This window comes from Myotis brandtii, unplaced genomic scaffold (genome assembly GCF_000412655.1).
Source record: "Myotis brandtii unplaced genomic scaffold, ASM41265v1 scaffold215, whole genome shotgun sequence".
NCBI lineage: Eukaryota > Metazoa > Chordata > Mammalia > Chiroptera > Vespertilionidae > Myotis > Myotis brandtii.
In genome coordinates this window covers 1,583,393-1,608,219 of record NW_005358043.1, presented here as the reverse complement: position 1 = coordinate 1,608,219, position 24,827 = coordinate 1,583,393, and the positions used below count along the sequence as shown (strand labels likewise).

The following is a 24,827-nucleotide window of genomic DNA, read 5'->3' as shown; positions in this document are numbered from 1 at the left end:
CAATGAAAGGATATTATTTAGGAAGTCAGACTTACCTTTGCTGTATTGCTAGCATTATGGTGCCTATAAAAATGTCATCTGGATATGATGTTTTGCTGGTCTCAGAAGTCAAGTAAGAGCCAATGAATTGAATTATTACTTCAGTCACAGGAATATAAGCTTCATGGTTAAGCAATATTTGCTAGTCAGTTCTTAACTGCTGAGTGGAGGCAACAGCTATCTGATAAACATGGTACTTAACCACCTGACAAGTTTTGAAGATAGCACTCCTCTTCCACAAGGAATATTCTATCAAAAATACCAGTGGAATGACTGTCACAAAGTCTGTGTTACTTTAAACCAATTTCTCAAAAGGAAAAAGCCATCATCTGTCACTAATTAGGTGAAATTTAAATATGCCCTTGTATTCCCTTTGAATATTCATGAGGTGCTGTCAATCAGATGCCTTGGGTCTGAAACCAGAAGCTAAGCCAGAGGAACGTAACTACTGTGAGATTCAGATAAGCCCCTTTCCTTGCCGACTGGAGCCTCTTTTTTCAAAGAGAAGATGAATAAATGCTTAGGCGCGGGTTCAGCCTTTCTGAAAGACTCAGTGCAGACTCATCGTGGGTTCGACCCAGCCTGAAGATGGGGCTCATCTAAGTCCAGCAGCCCAGCAGCTGGGCAGTCCCCGGCTCTCCTGACGTCCAGGCTACACTTTAGCCTCTTGGGGGTTGTCCTTCTGTCTGGTCAAGATCACGGAGCTTGCACTTGTTTGAATTTTGAACTATTTTTCATAAATGAAGTGATTCAAAAATATAGCCAGGTGTAAGCGTAAATTTGAACTTTCAAAAACTGCAGGTCTCAAAAAGTCTGTATTACCCACAAGTCTTGTAGGACCAACTTGCATTGCCAGGAAACACCCCTCCCTTTCTGTCCATCTTCAGAGCCGGAGGGATCTTAGAGACCACGCTCCTAATCGGTGACTTTACAGACGGAGAAACAGGGACTTCCCAAAGGTCCAGTGACTGGAGCCACTAGTCAAATGATGTTTTCACTCTCGTGCTGTCTCAATATTTCTTGTCTTTTTAATAAAGGCCGTGTCTCCTAACTCCTCCAGCAAGCACAGTATCTAAGAGGACAAAATGAAAAAACTCATGAGACAAGCCAAGTATAGGAAATGTTTTTTTCCTTTTTCCTTCAGAGACATTATCTTGTTTCTTTTGAGTGCGTGCTGAGAGGCTGCAGACCCAGGGCAGGTGGGAGTGGCAGTTAGTGCCAAGCTCCCTTAGGACCACGCAAGAGACCATCTCCCATCACTTCTGACACCATCTCTCGTTGGAAGGTACATTACAGGCCCGTGTTCAGGTTGCCAGAACCTGAACAAACAGCTATTCATACTAGTTTGTACCTGTACAAAAAAAATGAGCTGTCACTTCTACAGCATGAATATTAAAAATCCCCCTCAGGGAAGAGAACGAAAATGTAAAGCAGATGATTTAAGCAAGCAGGGTGGAGGCTTGCCCTGGGGAGGGAAGGCTCTCGCCCCAGCTGGTGAGTCACGAGGCGGCAGCTCAGAGCCCCGCAGGGAGCACTGGGCGTGCAGGTGTGTGTGCCGGTAAACTAGCCGTGCTTCCGTAGGGGGACCCCACCTCCCTAAGCCTCGGTGTCCTTGGCCAGAACGGAACGGTAACTATGACCTCTTAAGGCAGTGGTTCTCAACCTTCCTAATTCCGCAACCCTTTAATACAGTTCCTCATGTTGTGGTGACCCCCAACCATAAAATTATTTTCGTTGCTACTTCATAACTGTAATTTTGCTACTGTTATGAATCATAATGTAAATACGCTATATGTTTTTTCTGATGGTCACGACCCACAGGTTGAGGGGTCTGTGCCGTTTAAAGGAAAATGAGTGTAAAATCCTTTTGTGAACTGGAAAGTTTTCTATAAATAAGAGTCTCAATCGACATAACATTGTGAAGCCATAGCCCTTTGCGGAAAGGAGCCATAATGTGTTGGCCATTTGAATCTGAGAGACTATGTGTCCTCATGCCCGACTTGGGACTGTTTGGTCCCAGACAAAACAGCCGACCAGGAAGCATGTTGTGAAATAGAGTAAAGGCTGCCTGGAGCATTCCCAGAGCATTTGCTGTGCTGGGCAGAGCGCTGTCAGCACGCCGGAAGTCAGTGAGTGTGCACGTGGGGAGCACACGCCTGGGTGTGGCTCAGTTTTGCCCAACCTGCTGGGCCTGCATGCCTTTTCTTTCCTTTTTTTTTTTTTTTTTTTTTTGCTTTAGCCAAAATCACTGAATTAGAATGGAAAGAACATCATGGGGCCTAAATAAGTTCTCTCCAACTAGAAAGTTGCATGATTCTAGAAGTCTAAGTCTGGCCGGCTTTCAGACTTGGTATTCGCTCGGTGTTGGACATTAGAGAATGGGCGTCTATTTAACAAGGGGTGGGAGCCTTAGAGGCCCCCTTTCCTCTGTGTGCAGAGTATTCTTTCAGCCTTTCACACTCCCTGTCACGAGCTCCATTCCACATACACTAGCTTCCTGTGTGTGAATTTGGGATTTTCCTGCCTCTGAGACGTTGCATTTGTTCTTCTCTTCCAGCAGATGTCTGTCTACCTGTCTGGCTTCTTGCCAATGTCAGGGCTTCACTTAATCACTATGTGCTCTGTCAACCCAGGAACCAAGAGGTCACTGGTTTAATTCCCGGTCAGGGCACATGCCCAGGTTACAGGCTCCATCTCCAATAGGAGGCATGCAGGAGGCAGCTGATCGATGATGATTCTCTCATCTTATCAATGTTTCTATCTCTCTCTCCCTCTCCCTTCCTCTCTTTCTAAAAATCAATAAGAATATATTTCAAAAAAACACACACCATCTGCTCAAGGAGGCCTTTCCTAACCGACCATCACACACACACACACACACACACACACACACACACACAATTACATAAATATTATATGTATATTTATATGCAAGTATATATTTTTATATTTACATATATATATGTGTATATATATATATACCCACACACATATATACTTCTCTACTTAGTTTGTTGTACCATTACCCTCACCCCTAAAATGTAAGTTCCAGGAGGGTAAGAAGCCCTTTGCTTTATTCACAGCTATAGCCCAAGCATCTGCCACTGTGCCTGGCACACAGTCCACACCAGAAAAATTCTGTTGAATGAATGAAGTTGACGTGACAAAAGAAGCCTTCCACATCCATAACATATTGCAAGTTATAAAGTGCTTGCTTGTACATTTTTCTTGCTTGCCTTCATTTCCCACGTCTCATAGGACGACAGTCCTGTGGGACAGGGAAGGCAGTTGTTACCCTAGGTTGACAGGTGAGGAAACTGAGACTCAGAGATATTGAGTGATTTATGAGTGGAGATTTGTATCTCCCCTTGGATGTCTGGTGGTCAGGTCAAACTCAGCATGTCCAAAAATGAACACTTATTTTCCCATCTCATGTATGACAACTTCATCTATTACTTAGGCCGAAAGCCTTGGTGTCATCTTGATTACTGTCTCTCACACTCCACATCTGGGCAACCAGAGATAGTTCTATATCCAAAGATTCCCTGCCTCCAGCCATTGCGCTCTACCTCACTCCACCACTCTGGTCCAAGCCGCTACCACTGTCACCTGATCTCAATGGCCTCCCTCCCCCCCCCCCCCCCCCCACCCTGCCTCTGCCCATCTCTGAAGTCAAAGCACAAATCTGGGTTAATTCCTAGTCCATTGTTTTTGCTCCTGTCAAATTTTATTAGTCCAATGCTTCTGCTTCTGCCTGGAACTCTCCTTACATAGAACACTCTGTTCTGCTCTCTTCTCCTTTCTCTTCTTCTGGTTAAATCCCACTATTTGCTTTGCCTTCCTGCACATGTTTCCTCTCAGGAGGAGTAGCTCTTCCCCAGCTGACCTGTCCGACTCTGCCATCCAGCACCACTTGACTACTAAGAGCACCCGCACCCTGCAGAATCCAGCCACCTGTGCCCTCCGAGCTGGGGCATCTGAAACCTGAGGTCAAGAGGAAAGACTCTGGCAGCATTTACCCCCAGGGCTATCACAGTGCTCACTCAAAGCAATTGTTGAATTGAGTTTAAACATCACTGAGGCATTCTGGGTAAATAGCAGCAGTTTTAATATGTGAAGAACTATTTATTACAGGGAATACCATCATCTCCACAGCATTTCTCTTCACATCTCATTATAAGCTCTCATTCTCGCAATGCCTTGGTAAATTTATGAAGATTAGATATAGCTTTTTCTTCCCAGATCCTCATCAATGGGGCTCCATTTTGTGCTTATTTCTTTACAGTTGTCATTCAGTGTGTAGCTTCATGGGCCATACGTAAAATGCAGAGCATTCCAGGTGAACACCTTTGCTTTGGTCATTGTCTTTCCTGACTTGGGGGAAACCAGGTTGCCTGACGAGAGGATTCCACACTCTGTCTCCTTGAAGTATCACCAAGAGGAAGTGACAGGGGAAGAAACAAAGGGACACAAAGGGGTCCTTTCCTCTCATTTATTTCCCTCCTTCGTAGTCAGCCAGCATAGGAACTGCAAGGCTGAGAGAGAGACCAGCCACAGAGAATCCAGTCAGGACAGTGGAGAGTGTGTGTGGACCGTCAGGGTGAGGAGCAGGAAAATTAAAATGAATTTCCAGACAGTCTTGATGGCTGAGGATGAAGGAGGTAAGGATGCAGGTAAAGAGCTGATTTGTGTGACGAAGGGAATCGAAGACAACTAAAGGTTGCTACACTTAGAGAGGATTTTGGAGTTTCTGATCTGGACAGAAAAACTTACCAACTAATAACTTAAGGTCAGAGAATGTCTGTGAAGAAGAGTTTGAGGATCTATAATGCCAAACTTTTGAAAGGGTTATCAGCACGGATACCATAGCTACAAAGGATGATGGACTGCAGTGTGGCAGACAGGAGGACATCTTTCCAGGCTGAAGTCATCCAAGGATGTGAGGGAATTTTCTAGATGTAGGTAGGGAATGTGTGTGTGTTATCTGCCATTGAGTCAGCTCAACTCCTGGAGACCCTGTGAATGAGTGATGTCCACCGTGTCCTGTCCTCAGCAGCTTTGCTCAGCTCCTGGAGACGCATGCCTGTGGCTTCTTTCAGGGAGTCAATCCATCTCATGTTTGGTGTTTCTCTTGTCCTGCTGCCTTCTATTTTTCCCAGCATTAATGTCTTTTCCAAAAAGCCCTGCCTTCTCATGATGTGCCCAAGTAAGGTAGCTTCAGTTTTGTCATTTTTGCCTCGTGATGTTTCAGACTTAATTTGCTCTAGGACCCACTTGTTCATCGTTCCAGTGGTCTGGGTACCTGTAGAGCTCTCCTCCAATGCTGTGTTTCAAATTAATCAGTATTTTCCCCATCGGTCTTCTTCACTGTCCAACTTTTTTAAAAAAATTTATTTTCCCCATCGGTCTTCTTCACTGTCCAACTTTTTTTTAATTGTTTTTTATTGCTTAAAGTATTACAAAGAGTAGTACATATGTCTCCTTTTTTCCCCCCCTTGACCTTCCCCCGGGTCACTATCCAACTTTTGCATCCGTACATAGTGATTGGGAATAGGAGGGCATGGATGATCATAGCCTTGGTCTCAAATGGCACCAGGGAAGGTACAGATGAGTAATTCAGAAGCGGGGAGATGAAGTGGCAATAGGGAACATAGAACTCCTTTCTTCTCCATGAGCAGTGGGCAGGGGAACAAACAGCAGCCCTCAAGGTCAGGGTTATAAACAATACTTTTTAATGACCCTGTGTGTATTCAGTCCTCATCTAATGTTTGTACATGCAGGAAACGTGCAAGATATGGTCGTTATCTTTAAAGGTGTGCAGTGGTAGGGGGACAACATTAATGCGCACAGAACATTGTAGCCCCATTGTAGTCACCATCAACTCCATCAATATTGCCTCAATACATCTGGATGCTTGAATGAAAAGTTAACATTTGTTGGAAGTTTTTGGAAGAATGTCTTTAGTGTATAGTTCTTTCACCAATAAGTTAGAGTGCGGGAAAAAATAGAAAGCTGGCTGCTCAGAGTCCTCTTTGAAGCTGTATCACAAGTTCAGATCATTTGAATTCCAGTGTTTTGTTGAACTCATTTGAAAATAGTGTCTTCAATTACTTTGGTTTTTTTCCCTTCATACCAGAGAGTCAGGGCATGAGCAAACAACTTGAAGCCTGTTCACTATTCAGTTCTGGGAAATGCCTTTGGCACTGGGCTTCAAATCACTGAGATTTCTCCCAGAAAAAAAAATGACTTTGTGAAAGGAAGGTACTGCTTAATGATGGTACTCTATCACTGCTGTGTCCACAGCAGCTTGCACTATGGCGTGTAGCACAACTTAAGTGCTCAAAAACATTTGTTGAGGACTCATTGACTGTCCCTTTCTGGGGGTAGAGGAATGAGCCGGAGCAAAAACAAATCAGACAATGTTAGAACTAGAAGTGAATTGATGGACCACCTAGAAAGTACTCTCAGAATGCCAGCCCTGGTTACAATCACTGTTACTGGCTGTCCTGCACCACTAGGTTTCAACGTTAGTAACTGGTTAGGGAGGAGAATGCCCCTGACTGGGGGCCTAAGCAATCCTATCAGCTCCCTTGGCTGGTTTCACCGAGATCCCCAGCATTTGTCTAGGATCTTTAAAAACATAGCCTAAGGGCTTCATTACAGGGGAATTACCAGTCTCAGACTTGTTACAGCCTTGACTTGTTTTTTAATAGCCATTAATTTACTCAGATAGGCAATGATAAGGACTTAACTCAGTAATGAGGGCTCAGAACAAAGGCAAGTCCATGGTCAAAAATGTTAGAGGTGAAAACTTGAATCAAAAACGTTGTATAAATGGAGTTGCTGACTAAAAATATTCCCTCAAATGCACATTTTCCCGTCCCTCTACTCTGAAGACAAAGCAGACTGTGAGCAGTGTAGGCTTTGCTATGTCTTCACAGACAGGTGCTTGCAGGAAAGCCCATTGTCGCAGCAGGAATTTCAATACTGGGATCAGCACTTTCCCTGGATTTGGACTTGAGTTTTTATTAATATTATGGTTGGGCCCTGAAAACATTCATTCATCCAGGCTGACTTACTGTGCTAAATGACTAGTTAACCATATATACTAATCCCATAAATATGGTTTATGGAATGATAGAAAATGGTTTATGAAATCACTTTTAAACCATTTTTCAACAGTAATTATACCAATCGTGTAATACCTTAAACCAAGCGATATTGGCAAGAATTAGCTTAAGCATCTTTAATATTTTGATGATTATTATACAAAATTGTCCCTGCAATAAAATGAGAGGGTCATATATAATTTCTCTTCTTTCACTGCATTTCACTTTTTCCCCCTTCCACATTAAAACATACTTCATAACATTTCATCATGGGCAAAGGCTGCATAAGTTTCCAGTTGCTGTAATTTAGTTAAACCATAAAATTGTTTCCAGATTACCAACCATGAAATGGAAAGACAATCTTATTTATGAATTTATAAATCAGATAATCTCCCTCAAATGAATCCTGAAACCAGAAACACTTTGATGATTAAATAGGAGGGGAAAAGTTTTCTCATTTCCATGTGTCGAAAAATTGTATTTTTGTAATGTGGTTTTGGCCGAGGCAGTGGAACACGCGTGTGCAGTCAGCGCCTCGGCCACGTGCAGGACCCACCGTTTCCTGGGCAATGGGAGAGAATTGCTCCCCTCAGGTGTCAGCTCAAGTGTTCTGAACTGGAGGCTCTGAAAGATCCTGTCTTCCTTCTGGGGCCCAGCTGGTGGCATAGCACAGAGGAGGCCACCCAGGGAGCACTTTCTTCTAGCCTCACAGATACAAATAGCAGAACCAAGGGTGTGATACCAGGCCTGAGTCTAGGGCCTTTCCTTCAAAGCATCCAGACCCTGACCCCAGGAAGCTCTGTAACTATGTGATCCCTGAGGAGTAAGAAGAGGGGTGTGGATTTGTGGGTTGTCTTCCTCTGCATCCTAAAACCATTGTCTGGGGAAGTGCAGCAAAGAGCCAAGTACCTGCTGAGCCAAGGAAATGCCACTCTATGGACGCTTGTGTGGAGACCACCCCGCCTGTGCTGTAACATTGTGCGATTCCAATCGCTGTGATGGATCAGTTGCAGATCAATGCCCTGAATCTGGAATGGCCCAGGTGCTTTGTTTTGGTTTTTAATGCTACGCTGACCTTTCTTAGACAAGGTCATGAAACCTGTTGGCCAGTGAGGGTTCAGAAAGAACAGTGATTTAGCCCTCATCAGGGCTGTGCCTAGAGCCAATGTTGAATCCCTTCTTCTGCCATTTCCCTCTTACCAGATTCTCATTTATTCTCTACAGTCATAGACCTACCTGTTTCTTACATTTCGTACGTAGTAGTGCTGTCCTCTGTCTGCAGTTATGTTGTGACCATGCCTTCCTGTCCCACACTCCAGCTTCACGGATCCCCTCAAGCCGCTTCCTCACCAAAGCTGTCTAGACCCTAAAAATGTCATGCTGCTTTTAAAAGAAAAAAGAAAGAAGAAAGCAGTGCTTTGTATTTGCCTAGGATTGGATGAGAGCAGGAAACGAGTACATCTTGAAGTGGTTCTGAATGTACCTCGACTCCGAGGGTCATGAGTTTGACTTCCAGCATTACCGTGGGAAGAACGAGGGCCCTGGACAGCTGTCACCCGCTACTCAGCGGGTCCTTGTGGAAGCCACTCATTTCCCAAGAGCCCATTGTGTGAGTCTGTGTCTCCCACATGGCAGGCAGCATGATCAGCCACTAGCCAATCATTTCTGAGACGCCATAGCGACTTGGGTCTGATGAACATGGGATATCCATTAGGTATTTACTAACCTGCTTTCTTGAGGGTAGCTTCTTCCTAAATTTTCTCTTTGGCACATGCACTGTGCTATGACAGAGAGGAGACCAGGAGCATAGGTGTGACTGAAAATGCTTTGCAGCTCAGGGGTTCAGCATTCACTGCCACACCTGGAACCTCGCTGCATGGAGATGGAGATGCGTTCCCACTCACTGCTCGAGACTTCTCCTTCCCACACTACCAGAGCAAAGAGATCGTACTATTCATGCTTAAATTCTTTCTTCTTCCTTAGTGGGTTTACAACCATGAACTGCCTAGACTGCATGATTTTCATCCAAGAAACTCAGTATTGTGACAGACCAGCCATTTTAAACGAAAGAAAATGCATGGAGTTCTGAAGTCAGAAGTTTGTAATTGTGAAATTAAACTCCGTGTTTCATAAGGGTTATATTCCAAAGGCAAAATGCAAAGCCAAAAAGTTGTGTATGGACAAAACTACCCTTGAAAGTCTGCTTGATTGTCATGAATTTTAAGATATAGATATAGCATCTCTCAATAAGTCCAACTTAACCAGTTATTGTTTTCCAGGGAAAGAACAGACCACCACAATTTCCACTGGGTACCAGATAAAGTAGTTGGCTGCTATGTAAAAGCCACGGTGTGTGCATATGCAGCGTGTAGCACGGGCAGCATTGTCGCTTACACTGGGAGAGGTTGGCGGCACTGAGACCGCAGTGAAGAGTGGGGTCCCTTCTCTGTCTCAAGCTCACACTAGGACACCTGCGCATGGGGCACAAAGGCCGGCAAGGTGCCCCCTCTCTTCAAGCTGCCCTCCCCTGCCTGTCTTTATTGTTTTAAACTCCCAAGTGAACGTAACTGAATTTGCCTGCAGTCACGTGTGATGCCTTCTGCCAGTAGAGGGAGCCACTTGTGATGTTGTTTGTTTAATGTGTTGAAAAGAATGGTAATAGCTCTGTGAAACGGACGTTGTCTGAGGTACAAAAATTTGAGCCAAACGAATTGTGATGAAGCATTAGGGAGCCTGAACAGGTGCGGCATCTGTACACAATAAACAGTTGGGGTTATTCATTCATGTTGGGGATATTTGTTTTTCTGCTTGATCCTGTAGAAGCCCTTTAACACAGGTTAAAGTTCCTGTGTCATTAGATTGAGCACCATTCACCCCAGAGTCAGACATTGATTTCAACCATATCTTTCCATGGTCTTAAGAGACAGTCATTGGTGTTGCTCTCAGACGATAAAACAAGTTTTACCTCACATACAACACACATCCCCATCATTGACGCCAAAACCGGTCATCAGTCCCCCAGCTGAGGAGCACAGCTTAGAGGCCTGAGCCACTGGCACAGCTGGCCTAGGACGCTGCTGGTGCCGGAAGTAAAATGACAGAAGCAGGGCAGAAAGGCCCGAGAACACTCCACGCAAGCAGAGTTGTTTCTGAGGGAGACACTTTCCAGTTTCGCAGGAGGCCTCTCAGGTCTGCACAGCGTCTTCTCAGTGAGTCTTGGGGTTAGTATTAAGCTCCCATCACGACGCAAGCTCAGCAGGGATTGGCAGGCTCCTCACGTTCTCTGAGCCGGGCGGGTGCACTCTGCTGGCCTACTAGGTGGTACCTTTTATGACCCTCGGGTGATCATTCACCAGACAACCGGTCTGCAAGTCAATAAAGCTTTAACAAACAATTCTCTTGTTTTACAGAGAGAGGATGCAAGCCATGGAGAGACAGATTGCCAGTTTAACTGGCCTTGTTCAGTCTGCGCTTTTTAAAGGGCCCCTAACAAGTAATAGCAAAGATGCATCTAGGTAAAAAGAAGAAACAAACCCATTAAATAATTCCATCTGTTTCTCTTTAATCATTAAGATAATTCACTCATTCAAATCCGTTTTTCTTGTAATCATTTCAAGGCTGAAAATAGTTACATCTCTCTGAATCATGGTTTGTTTGTTTGTTTTTTCCTTCTGGTAATTCTTGGTCGAAGGTAACCCTTTGGCCCAAGAAGGGTAAATGGGCTTCCCAGTGCATGTGGCTTCATGGACCACTGCGCAGTGCCTGCAGCCACCGTCCACACGTCTCCACCTCCGCCATCCTCTGAAAGTCATGAGTGCCCACCTGCTGTCTTCCACCCGCAGTGTCAGTGCACACCTGGGAAGCCTTTTCCATCCCGGCCAATCGTGGTGCTGATGCTAAAATCCCCTCATTGCTTGATACCATCACTACCTGCTGCTCATTGCTTAGAATAATGAATGGAGGGGGGCAAAAAAAAAGGCATTTTGGAAACTGTATAGCTGACTCTCTTTTTCTTTTATTCAGCGAGAAGATGATGAAAACACCAGCTACTAAGAACCACACAGAGAGTGCAGGTAAGTGTTCTTGGGGCATTGGGGAGCCTGCAGGCTGCCGTGGGTGCACTCTGCTTGTTGCAGAAGTCCGTGACGTTTCCCGAAGTCATCGACGTGGTGTGATTTCAGAGACTTTCCCGATAATGTCCTCCCCATCACACCTTCCCTGCTTAATGCTGAAATTCCAGATTCGTCATTAATTTGGGAGGGACTAAGCCCTTTGGTCTTCTCCCTTCAGTGTTTATTCATTCATTCACTATTCATTCACTTACTCATTTATATGGCCAAACATCCAACAAATATTTATGTGCCTGGTACTGGGTAAGGACAGGGGGCTTGATTCAGGCACAGCTGCTTGCCTAGAATTCCGAATCCCGTGGGGGAAATGAATATGGGGCAAGTAATTACATGAGCATTGAGTGTGACGCAAAAGTGAAGGATGAATGTTTAACTGACAGTTCTAGCCTAGACCAAGGACATTTCCCTGAGGAAGTGACACACACTGAGACCTGACAGATGAACAGGATTTAGGTAGTGAAGGGGGAAGGGAAGAGCCGTCCAGGATGAGGAATTTAGATAATAATCTAAGTGCAAAGTGAAGCCGTTGGAAGGTTCTGCACTAGGGAAGGACCTCAGCCCAGGGCAGCATGGTAATGGGTGAAAAGGGGCGAATGCTGACGGGGGCCACCAGTGATCGAGTCGGGAGAAGAAGGTATCCTTGGACCAAGGCCTGCTTTTTAAATGCCAGCGTCGCGCCCCCTCCCCCTTCCCCACCCCCCTCTCAAAGGGCCCCAATTAAATTCCATGTGGAATTCCCTAGTATCCTGGTATATTTGATGCACATCTTATCCTGCAGGCTCAAGGCAGACCTCTGTCGAGAATATGAGGTCGTTCTGCCCACTGGGTTAGAAATAGAATCATTACCAGGGACGTGTTCAGCCTCTGAATTACACAGGAAGCATGTGGCAAGTTGGGTGAAACCTCTCATTTGGGGAAGCCACAGAGTGTTGTGCAGCGTGGTGGAATGGGCAGAATCTGGGACTTCAGCTGGACCTCGGTTAGTCCTGGGCGACGTGCAGGCAGTTCAGCTGCTCAGCCAGCAGGGCTGGTCTTCCAGCCCTCCCGGGCCTCTGGGGCCTGTTGGTTTACTTAGAAGTTAATCAGTGGCCGTGCATCCAGAGAATTATTTCACAGAAATCACTAAACTTGTCTTCAGAGCAAGTGCCAGTTTGTTTTGGAGATACTTGTTCATTCATTTCTTTTTCGATCTATTATGAACTTAAGGGGAAAAGGAACCTATGGCACTCATAGAAAGAGAGAGTGGAATGGTGGTTACTGGGAGATGGGAAATGGGGAGGTGTTGGTCAGAAAGTACAAACTTCCAGTTGGAAGATGAGTAAGTTCTGTGGAATTAATGCACAGCATGGTGATTATAGATAATAATACATCAGAGAAAGACAAGTGCCATATGATTTCACTTATGTGTGGAATCTAATGAACAAGATAAACTAACAAGCAAAACAGAAACAGACTCTTAGACACAGAGAACAGACTGATAGCTGTGGAGGGTGGGCGGTGCTGGGTGAAAATCCTTGAAAGGATTAAGCAGAAAAAAACAACAACTCATAGACACAGGCAACAGTATGGTGATTAGTAGAGGGAAAAGGCAGTGGGGGGGGAGGGAGAATAGGGTATAAGGGGAATAAATGATGGAAGGAGACTTGACTTGGGGTGATAAACATACAGGTGATGTATTATAGAATTGTACACCTGAAACCTATATAATCTTATTAACCAATGTCACCCCAATAAATTCAATAAAAAAGAAAAAAATACTGAACTATATACTTGAAAGTTGCCAAGAGAGTAGATCTTAAATGTTCGCACCACAAAAAGGAAATGGTAATTATGAGACATGACGGGTGTTTTAGCTAACACCACAGTGGTGACCATATGGCATATATAAGTGTATCAAAGCAACATGCTCTGCGCTTTAAAGTGGCACCGTGGTCTAGGTCAATTGTATCTCAAAGTGGGGGGAACAGAAGGAAACTACAGACACTAAATCATCCCATCCCTCTGGATTCTAGCCCAGAAATGATGAGTATCTGATATCATTGTTCTAACCAATAGTACGTGCTGCTTTCTACCCTGCTTTTAGTCCTTTCACTTTGGGTGACATCATCATCATCATTACCATGAGTGACATTTAGTGAGTGTTTCCAATGTGCCAGGCACTGTTCTAGGTGCTCTTCATACAACAACCCCATTAACTCCTGGCACATCCTCATTATTCCCATATCCCAGGGAAGAAGACTGCACACACTTTCACATAGGAACACATCCACAGGGGCCATCCACCCGTCATTTTTTCCTCATCTTTTTGTGTTAAGGTGCCCCAGTCCCTTTAAAGATGTATAGGTTTTTCACTTCTTTATTTTGAATAATCTTGTAAATGTCTTTTTTGGAGCAAGGGGGAAGGAGCAGGTATAATTTCATTAGGATGTAGTATTTCCCAAAGTGGAATCAGTAAGTCCAAAGGGACAAACAGTTGAGTATCTCTGGCAACATGCTGCCAGTTTCTCTTCTGAGAGGCCGAGCCAATTTGCAATGCCACCAGCAACAAGCATGTGTGTTTGCTCCCCTGCGTCTCTGCTGAATTTGGTCTTTCTCATTCTAGTATGTCAGGGCTAGATGTGGTCCACCGGGCTTTCGTTGCCATAGCAGCCTGTATAGTGCACAAAATATATTAATTCTTCCAGAACCCAAGGAAGTAAGCTGTAAGAGAAGAATTATGCCTGTTCTGTAGACAAGTACATGGAATTACATAGGAGCTAAGGAGCTCATTTGTCCAAGAGTAAAGGAAAAGGAAAACCCAGACTTCCTGTTACTTTAGGAATATGTGATTCTGTGGGTATAAGAGAACAGAAGGAACCTCCCATTTCAAAGGCATACTTTGTATTTTATGCAGGGTGTTATATAATTTAACACACAACCCTGTAAGAAAGATGTTAGCCACACACTTAGTAAGAGTCACAGCCAGTCTGGCCAGTCCCCAAACCCAGGTTCTTTCTATCACACAGGGTACATTAAATTTGCATGTAATAAATTTCATAGTGAGATACACTCAACTGAAGTGTATTACCTAACAGTGACTGGGGAGGAGGAAGGGAGGCCATTGCCTGGTAAGGGTGACGTGCACAGAATGGAGTGTGTTTCTGAGGACAGACTGCACGATGAATCCTTATTCATCTGTGCATGGTGGGAGCAGAATGTGACCACCTGCGTGTGGATGTGGTGAGCAGATCCCAGGTCCCGTGAACTGATCTGAAGGGGAACTTATCACTCGTGGTCCCTACTCACCAAATCCAGCTCCGTGCATGGATTTCAGGGCACCTGCCTACAGCTCTCAGCCTGCTGCTGTCACCCCCGGCCTCTGGCCCTGTGACACTCCAGGGGAGGAGGGGAGGCTGGCAGAAGCTTTTCCAGCCCACTCTGCTCAGAGACATAATCACAGCTGATTGCAGTGGGGAGTCCCTCTGTGCCAGACACCGGGCTACTAGTAAGCAGTTTACATGTGTTAATTCCATTATCTCACACAATAACCCTTCCACACCTTTTACAGATGAGGAAACTGAAAGGGAGAGAGGTTGAGTTACCCTGCCAAGGTCACACAACTAGGAAGTGGATGCTGAGGATGATTTCCAGGTTTCTGATTGAAGTAACTGAGTATATAATAGTGCCACTGGCTAAGGTCAGATGTACAGAGACAAAAAGAGGTCTGGGAAGATGAAAAGTCCTGTAGCAACACGAACGTACTGGTATGCGGACCTGAAGAGAATTGGATGCTGGAGACAAAGATGTGAGGGACCTTGGCGGGTGGTGGTGGAGGAAGTGACCTCCCTGGAAAGCACGTCCAGTGAGAGAAGAAACAGGCCCAGGACAGAACAGGCCAGGCTTTTTAAAGTTGGCCAAGGAAGACATTAGAAAGGAGATTGACCAAGGTGGAGTAGTGGAGAGGGAAGAAGACAAGGGACAGGAGAGTTCAAATTGACTGAAAAGGAAAGAGGTGGCTGATGGCGCCCAGCATCACACCAAGGAGGCGTCTGTTGGGTGGACAGCCGACCATTGCCCACCTTATAAAGAGCCATTTCTGTGAACGATGGAATTAGAAACCAAATTTAGTGGGTTAAGAAGTTATAGATGAAGAAATTTTTGAAATGAGTATAGAGTCCATAAGGAAACTTTGTTGTGAAAGATATTGTTATGTTGTGGCCCCACCTCATAACAAAGAAACAGAATTTCCGGAGGATGAGGCCCAGAAATCAGGATTTTAAAAAGATTCCCAGGTGATTCTAATGTGCAGCCAAGGTTGAGAACCACTGCTTTAGACCTTATGATTCAGTCTTTGAGTATCTGAAGAAAATACCCACCTGCAGTGTTTTCAGATCAAGAGATGAGATCTGGAAAAGGCTGCAGATGTTTCTAATTTTTTGTCTTTGTAAATAAGGAATGTCAGTCGTGCTTTTATTAAGGTGGATGCCTTAGTCCAGGGGTCCTCAAACTTTTTAAACAGGGGGCCAGTTCACTGTCCCTCAGACCGTTGGAGGGCCGGACTATAGTTTAAAAAAAACTATGAACAAATTCCTATGCACACTGCACATATCTTATTTTGAAGTAAAAAAACAAAACGGGTACAAATACAATATTTGTATTTGCATGTGGCCCGCGGGCCGTAGTTTGAGGACCCCTGCGCTTAGTCATTGTTGAGTCTAAGAGGGAGCCTGGACAGGAGGCAAGGAGAAGCAGAGTCACAGTTCTCTTACTGACTGGACTTAAGGTAAAACTTTGGTCAGATCAAGGAATGAAACTAATCATTTCTATATAGGTAGGTGTGTGTGTGTGTGTGTTGAAGACCAAGTATTTTCTCCATTTAGTGAAGTTATGCTCCACATGAACATGTGGTGCTTGATAATTCACTTCCCTTCTTTCCAAAGGTACACCAACATTGCCAGAGGGGTTGATTCACTGGTTGTTTAAAATAGACATCTACTCACTGCCTGCTGTCCAGTGATAGGATTGCCCCTTAACCGGGGACTAGATTGTAATTGGAGCAAGTCTTGCTTTTATGAGGGTGATTTTGATTTGGGGGTGAGGAGACTGCCAAAAGTTGATCAGAGCCACCAGGGCAGCAGCCCTGCATGTGCTGAGAAAGGCAAGGTTCCCGTGGGTGCTGAGCTGAGATGGGAAGAGACACCACTGGCTGTAGCCATTCCAGGGCAGGAGAGGAATGCCAGGGTTCTGCTGTGGGAGGCCAGCCGGGCCCATGGCACACCCTCCACTTTGTCCTTTACAGGAAAGAGTTTCCAGCCCCTTCAGAAGTGAGTGTGGGTGTGGGTGTGCGTGTGCCTGTGGGTGTGAGTGTGCGTGTGGGTGTGGGTATGGGTGTGGGTGTGGGTGTGGGTGTGGGTGTGGGTGTGGGTGTGGTGAGGATTTTACTCTGGTGGCCTGTTCCAGAGAACTGCATTCGTTATCTTTAAACAATATATAAATAGCACTTCCTTTTGATTCCTGTACCTTGCTCATCCTGTGTTACTTGAGATCTTTTATGAGGCCTTTTAAAGCAAACTTCGTCAAATAAGGCTCTTCCCAGATGAACTTATAAAGTGAATGAGCTTTATTTGAGTTGGACTCCAGGAGCCAACGTTTATGGCAGCTAGGAACTATGGAGGAAGAGTCTGTGTCTGCTGCCTGGCTTCCTCTCCTAAAGAATTCTCGCATCGCGCCTGCTTTTCTCACCGTCGGGACCAGGGCAGAGGTCCTGCTGCTTTCGGGCTGAAAAGATTCAGAAGAAACTCAGTTCTCATTCGTCTTCCCTTCGTGATCGGCCCAATCTCTGCTCAGAACTAAGGGCATGTTCTTGGGGTACATCTGCCTGCAGGAAATAGTCACGGAGATCCTGTGTTAGGTCCCAGAATTTTAAATTTATTTTTCTGTTATAAAATTACAGAGATTCACTATGCAGATTTAAAAATAGAAAAAGTAGTAATATAAACCTCATGGAATACCAACAGCCGGACATACTGTTAATCCTTTGTTCCAGATACATCTGATCTTTCCTCTGCACACCTATATACATCCACAGAAGCTGTGTGGACAGACAGACAGCTTCCCACATGGCCTCCTGCTTTAGATACTGCACTGATCTGCCTCCCTTTGGCACTAAGTTTCTAGCACATGATTGTTAAAGAGCGCATGCTCCAATGTGGCATGAGGTTTCCATACTTTATTTAAATTTAATTCCTTACTTTTGTCATATAGAGGACCAGCATAATTTTTTTTTAAATTTTCACAGTGAAGGAAATGGGCATTTTTAGAGTCAAGTTGTCTGTGATGGGGTGGAGCTTAACTTCGCCATTCCTGTCTGGCTTTCTTAGGGTCTTTGCTGCTCTTTTCTCATAGGAACTCCCCATGTTTCTGGTGGGAAGACTCTCGGCGCCCTGGAGTCCCTGGGGCCACCCAGCCAGCCCCTGGCCGCCGGCACCTCGGCCGTCCACCTGAGCCTGCTCGACATGAGGCGGAATGTGGCCGAGCTCCGGCTCCAGCTGCAGCAGATGCGACAGCTCCAGGTACAGACTGTTCGTTGTGGACAATGTCTTCTGTCTTATTTGCCCAAAGTCAGCTTTCCCCGCCTCCCACACCCCTGGCCCCACAGCAGCACCCACCAGGGTTCTTTCCACCATCCTCTCCTAAGGGTGAGCCACGGTGTCCTCCCTCACACACATAATCTTGGTCGAGACCTTCCACTGCAACCGTAGTCAATGGATAGCCACTTCTTTAAGCTCCGCGTGCTTTTACACATGAAAAACCCATTAAACATCTGTTTTTCCGAGGAGAGCTGAGAGCACAGGAGCCCCATGGAGCATAATGACAGCCAATGACGACTTCCTGTTTAGTGTTCCGGCTCCTTGCTTCCCCCCAGTGAGCAGGCCCAGTGGTGAGACAGTCAGCTGAGCTTTTTTTTTTTTTACAAGGACCTATGAGGTATTTAGATGATTAATTCATAAGGAAAAGAAGCCATCATGGATGATCTTGTGGAGAAAACATCTGCATTCTATCTAGATAGTGTGTCCCATAATATTTTCCTTACCTTTTCCCATTATTGAGGAATGTGTGCACTCTATGGGAACCAAAACGGGAGGGGAAATGACCCTTTGTGGCACGAATCTCGGTGAGCCAATCGCATGCTGAATAATGCATCTCCTGGTTGTGGGCACTGAGGAGCTGGGCGGGGCCGCTCTTCATGAGATCATGTGTCTGCTTTATGTATCAACCTCACGCCGCCTGCCTTCGGTAGGAGGTTGATCATTGAGGGTAGAGAGCTGGCTCAGACTACCCCCAGGCAGCCTCCTTGACTTTGAGGAGTTCATAGTTCAAACACTGGTAAAAGACAGACCCGCCCAGGAGCCTGGCGCAGCCACACAGGTGTGGCATCCACAGTAGCCAGCGGGGTGTAGCCTCCTCAACCAGGGAGGTCTGACAAGGAAGGGCTTCAGCTCACAGAGGCATGAGCCCTACATGTTTCACCACCTCATTATGGCAAGAAGATACTCTATCCTTATTCTACCTGCCAGAGAATAAACAGAAAGGCAGCTGGCTTGAGAGGCCCCGTCACGGACTGTAAAGTCTGATACACCAGACAGCATGGCTCTGTACTCAGGCCTCCAAGGTGACTCTGCCTCTCAGGCAACGTCCCAGACACCTTGGATGTCCCATGCAAATTCATTTGAATACTTTTATGAATCATGTCGTCTGTGAAGTTCCCCATCCTTTGCATTAGCTTCTCCTTGCTTTGCAATTTTAAAGACACTCTGCAATGAAATGAATGTATGGGTTGGGCTGAGGGTGTGTGCCAGGTGGCAAAGTCCAGTGCCCACAGTGTCGAGAGTAACTCAACAAGTGAAGTGGAGGAAGGACAGTGGCAAAGAGGCCCCTCTAAGCACAGTGACCACTCAATTCCAGCCAGCTCTTAACCTGACAGTATTACAGTCAGTGTGCCTGGACATTTCAGCAACCCTAGAGAATCAGGAAATACAGGGTTTTTTAAGTAAAATATCTGTGTTCATCTGTAGAATGTTGGAAAATAATTAAAGGCCAATGGTACTCTGCAAGCCAAACAACACTTGTGCAGAGCAGAGAGGGTATGTCCTCCCCCCAGGTTCTTACCTGTGGTTTATGGAGGACAAGCCCCTTCTCACACTGCCCCTTCCTTGTAGCGCCACCTGCTGGCCATTTGGAAATTGTCTTTCCCTAATGGACACTCAAGAGAAAATATTCTTAAATGTATTGTTTGTATGGTAGTGCTTTCAAAAGTGAACATTTGTTGGTTTGAGGGCAGGGGTGGAATTTCTGAAACATCGCTGAAGTGTGGCAAATTTGATACCAAGATTGTGATGTGTGTGGCTGTGACATCACCCTGGTGGTGGCTGGTATTGTTTGGTCCTCTGGCTGGCTGGAAGGAGTCTCCCACAGCTTGCCACTCCTTTCAACCCTTGAACCGTGGAGGCTCAGTTGCAGAATCATAGCTTCTCAAACAAAGCAGCTCTCTAGTCAAGGTCTGGGAATGCTGTCTTAACCACACAAGTTCCTTTATTGCCCAGAACTGCGCAGCTTTTCTGGCTTTGGGGTGTAAAGAACAGTGTGCAGACATGCTCTTGAGCTTAGAAGTGTTTGCAGTTCTCAAGAGCAGACACATGAGGAAAGAGAAGCACTTTGCCTCTTCGCCTGGCTGCTGTCGCTTCTACCTCAGTCTTTGTATCCTCTGTGTCTCCATTAACTTTCCTTCCTGTCAAGCCTCTGTCTTTTCCGTCAGGGGAGTCTACGTAAGACAAAAAGAGTTCAGAAGAATTAAGCCATCTGAGCGCCAGTTTCTCCGTCAGCATATGTATTCTATACTCCAAAAATAAATGACAACCCCAGAGTGATTACAAGTCCAGTAATGGAGTTGTCATTAGAGACACGCGAAACTCTGTAGAATAGTCTCAAAAGAACAAAAATTGAATTAGAAGTTCAAATGTTCTTTGAACTGTGTTATAAAATAGTGAAATTGAATGAAATCTTTTGTGCTTGGCAGCCGGCTTCAGTAATTAGATAATTAAATCACCAGAAAGTCCTAGGCTGTAGAGCATGTCCCATTTGAGCATTTCATTTTCAGAATTGATGGATTATTCTCAAGAAAAGAAATGTGATGCAGACATAGTGGGGTGGGTAGATTTAAACAGGGCAAAAAAAAATGTTAAGGGAGACAAAAGGAGCCCACGCAGAAGGTCAGGAAAACCATTAAAACTCTCTATATTCTCCTCTGCTGTCCAGTTTCATGTGGACTAACAGTCTAAGAGAATGGTCCTTAAATCTAGCTTCCCCTTAGAATCACCTGAGGTCTTTACTAAAAATATTGATAGCCAAGCACCACTGCCAGCGTCTGACTTCATTGGTGTGGGCCAGAGGCATGCCCTGGTGATGCTAGAATGTTCCAGGGTGAGAACTGCTCTCGGGTATTATGAATGCTCGGTTCATTGTGATAACTTTGGAAATGTTGAGATCTCAGACAGCTGTCACAGGGTGCAGCAGAAACATGTAGGGTATCTGCCACCCTGTAAGCGTGAAAGCCCTGCCTTTAAACAGTGCCCCTCATGCCCAGGGGCTAATCATATGTATTCTCTATTCAGTTATAATTGTTACAAGAGCTGTATGAAGCTTTACATTGTTATGTTCCCATTCGTAGGTTACATTTGGGTCTGCCATTAATTGGCAATAATGGTAAAGGGGGAGAGGTGAAAATCTTGTATCTAACAAATGCTCCCTTCAAAAGATGACTACCTTTGTCTATTACCTTTTCTGGTATGATTTAGAGGGGGGAAAAAAGATGAGCTATTTCTTTTTCCCAAAATGCCACAGGACTTGGGTTTTACCAAATTAATCCTGTATCTACAGAACTGACTGCAGTTCTGCCCCTTTCTGTTGGTTGAGGGAGAGATAAGCTCTCTATTCCTGCAATTGACTCAGCTTTCTTCCTGGGGGCACTTTTCAGATCATAATACAGAAAGCAGTAACCCAAGCATAGCACTGACACTCTGAGCTGAGGAGATACTATCAAAGTTTAGAGCAGGGGTCCTCAAACTTTTTAAACAGGGGGCCAGTTCACTGTCCCTCAGACCATTGGAGGGCCAGACTATAGTTTAAAAAAAAAAAAACTATGAACAAATTCCTATGCACACTGCACATATCTTATTTTGAAGTAAAAAAACAAAATGGGAACAAATACAATATTTGTATTTGCACATGTGGCCCGTGGGCCATAGTTTGAGGACCCCTGGTTTAGAGAGTTGAAGCAACTATAATTTATGGAGTGGAGTATCAAACAAGAGGAAGCTCTGCAGAGAACGATATAAATGAATCTGTGGGTCTGTTATTGAACAACTAGAGCCCCGGTGCACAAAATTCGTGCACTGGGGGGGGGGGGTGTTGTCCCTCAGCCCAGCCTGCACCCGCTCCAATCTGGGACATCCCTCTCACAATCTGGGACTGCTGGCTCCCAACCACTCGCCTGCCTGCCTGCCTGCCTGATTGCCCCTAACCGCTTCTGCCTGCAGCTGATCACCCCCTAACCACTCCCCTGTCAGCCAGATTGATGCCTAACTGCTCCCCTGCCAGCCTGATCGCCCCCAACTGCCCTCCCCTGCTGGTCCTGCCAGCCCAGTTGCCCCTAACTGCCCTCCTCTGCCAGCCCAGTCAACCCTAACTTCCCTCCGCTGCCAGCCAAGTTGCCCCTAACTGCCCTCCCCTGCCAGCCTGGGCACCCCTGACTGCCCTCCCCTGCTGACCTGGTCGCCCCTAACTGCCCTCTCCTGCCAGCCATCTTGTGCCCACATGGGGGTGGCCATCTTGTGCATGGGCATGACAGTCAATTTGCATATTACCTCTTTATTATATAGGATAAGCCAAGTGTATAGCATGAAAGACCACTAAGCCAGGCAAAAATAAAATGGCCAATCTTACAAAGGGCTGGGAGATGTTCATGATTTGACAAGCAAGAGTAAAGAGGTAAAGAGTCCTGATTGGTCCCCTGGGACATTCAGTAGAGATCAGAGAAGAACCATGCTTCAGTTTTAGGACGAAACTAGCCACAGAGTAAAATGTACCCTAGATTACCCCTAACAAAGATTAAAAACAAGCCTCTGAAGAACAAATATGATCCACAAGTCGCTGAAACAACAGCCAGAGTAAGTTCTCTATAAAGGAAAACAACAAAATCTAGAACTGCATGTCCAGCATCCAATCAAAAATTACTGGACATGTGATGATTCTGAGGAACATGACGCATAACTTTCAGAAAAATTCATCAGTGGATGAAATGGCAGGAATAATAAAATTAGCAACAAGGGCTCTTAAATTGCTATTACAATTATTCTCAAGGATTTAAAGGAAAACATGGACACAATGACACTAGAAATGGATGACATAAAAATCTTTCAAGAACTAAAAAACACAGTATTTGAATACGCTTAATACAAGATTAATAGCTGGTGAAAAAAATATCAGTCAACATGAAAACATAATAGAAACTGTCTAATCTGAAGTATAAAGAGAAAAAAAACTGAAGAAAATGAACCAAAACTTAGTGATTTGTGAAACAATGTTAAGTAGTCAAGGGAAAAGAGAAAAACATTAGAAGAAATCATGGCTGCAGTTTTCTAAATCTGATGAACACTATACATCCACAGACCAAAAAAGTTCAATGAACCCTGGAATGACAAGCACACTCAGGGGGGTCCCCAATCTTGTAAGGGAACAAACATGGAGACTATAATATGAAACCACACAAAAGTACATTAGAATCAAATTGCTAAAAACAAAACAAACAAAAAAAAAACAGGGATAAATAGAAAAATCTTAAACGTAGCAGGGGGAGGGAGGGGTGGGAGGCAGGGGAGACACATTACATAAAGAATAATTAACAATTAACACTGAGTTCTCAACAGAGACAAAAGTTAAGTCAGAAGATAATGGAATGACATCTTTAAAAAAAATTTTATTGATTTTTTAAAGAGAGGAAGGGAGAGGGATAGAGAGTTAGAAACATTGATGAGAGAGAAACATTGATCAGCTGCCTCCTGCACACCCCCCAATGGGGATGTGCCCGCAACCCAGGTACATGCCCTTGACCGGAATCAAACCTGGGACCCTTCAGTCTGCAGGCTGACGCTCTATCCACTGAGCCAAACCAGCTAGGACTGGAATGACATCTTTAAAGTATTGAAAGGAAAAAAATTTCAGAAAATAGAAGACATTTCCCAGCTCATTTTATGAAGCTAGCATTACCCTAAGAGCAAAACCAAATAATTGTATTATTTAAAAGAAACAATACCCATAGACATATCTCTCAAGAAAATATGTTTAACAAAATGGTAGCAGTTAAATGCAGGAATATATTAAAATGATAAGGTAGTATCCTTGGTTTTATCCCAGAAATGCAAAATAGTTTTAATATGAAAAAAATGAATTAATGTATTTGACCTTATTAACAGAATAAAGGAGAAAAATCATATTTCAGTAGGTACACACACAAAAAAAGACAAAATTCAATACCAATGATAAAAACACATGACTCAAGAATGATAAAGGATGTCTGGAAAAAAAAACTATAGAACCTATAGTTAAAACACTAAATACATCCCCCATAAAATTAAGAACAAGGCCAAGGAAGGCTGCTGTCACTTCAGTTGAGCACTGTACTGAAGATCCTAGCACGGACAATAAGTCTAGAAAAGAAAGAAGAGGCATACAGAGAGGGAAGTAAAAAGTGTAATTGGCTTTACTCACAAATGACCTGATTGTATACATATCAAGTCAAATAGAATCTATTTTTTAAATGCTACCCAAAAAAAAGTGACTTTTGGTGAGGTCACCAGAATCAAGTCAGTAAATAAAAATTTGAGTTTATACAATGTACAAAATACCCCATACGTGGATTTATTCATACAATGAAATACAACTCCACGTTAAAAAGAATGAACTACTAAAACAACAACATGGCTGCATCTCAAAAACAATATACTTAAGGGAAGAAGCCAGACACAAAAGATTACATATCGTACAATTCTATTTATATGACATTCTAGAACAGGAAGAACTAAATCCAAAGGGGCAGAAAGCAGATTGGTAGTTTCGTTGGGCTGAGGGTTGGGAGATTGATTGCAAAGAGTAATGAAGGGATTTTCTAGGGCAGTGGTCGGCAAACTCATTAGTCAACAGAGCCAAATATCAACAGTACAACGATTGAAATTTCTTTTGAGAGCCAAATTTTTAAAACTTAAACTATATAGGTAGGTACATTGTTATTAACTTAATTAGGGTACTCCTAAGGCTTAGGAAGAGCTACGCTCAAGGGGCCAAAGAGCCGCATGTGGCTTGCGAGCCACAGTTTGCCGACCACGGTTCTAGGGTAATAAAAAATGTTATCTCTCTTTTTAGTGGTGGTGACTTTAGTGTATACATTTGTCAGAACTCATTGACCAGCCGTAACCGGTTTGGCTCAGTGGATAGAGCGTTGGCCTGCGGACTGAAA

At 44.5% G+C, this 24,827-nt stretch overlaps 1 protein-coding gene across 1 annotated transcript in view; it reads left to right on the top strand.

The window, feature by feature from the left end:
* Positions 1-24,827, top strand: part of KIAA1217 (KIAA1217 ortholog) — a 309,140-nt gene that overhangs the window by 250,037 nt on the left and 34,276 nt on the right. The window contains exons 7-9 of the mRNA XM_014539382.1: positions 10,559-10,663; positions 11,172-11,221; positions 17,663-17,829. Coding sequence (XP_014394868.1) covers positions 10,559-10,663; positions 11,172-11,221; positions 17,663-17,829 — 322 coding nt within the window. The remainder of the gene's footprint in view (positions 1-10,558; positions 10,664-11,171; positions 11,222-17,662; positions 17,830-24,827) is intronic.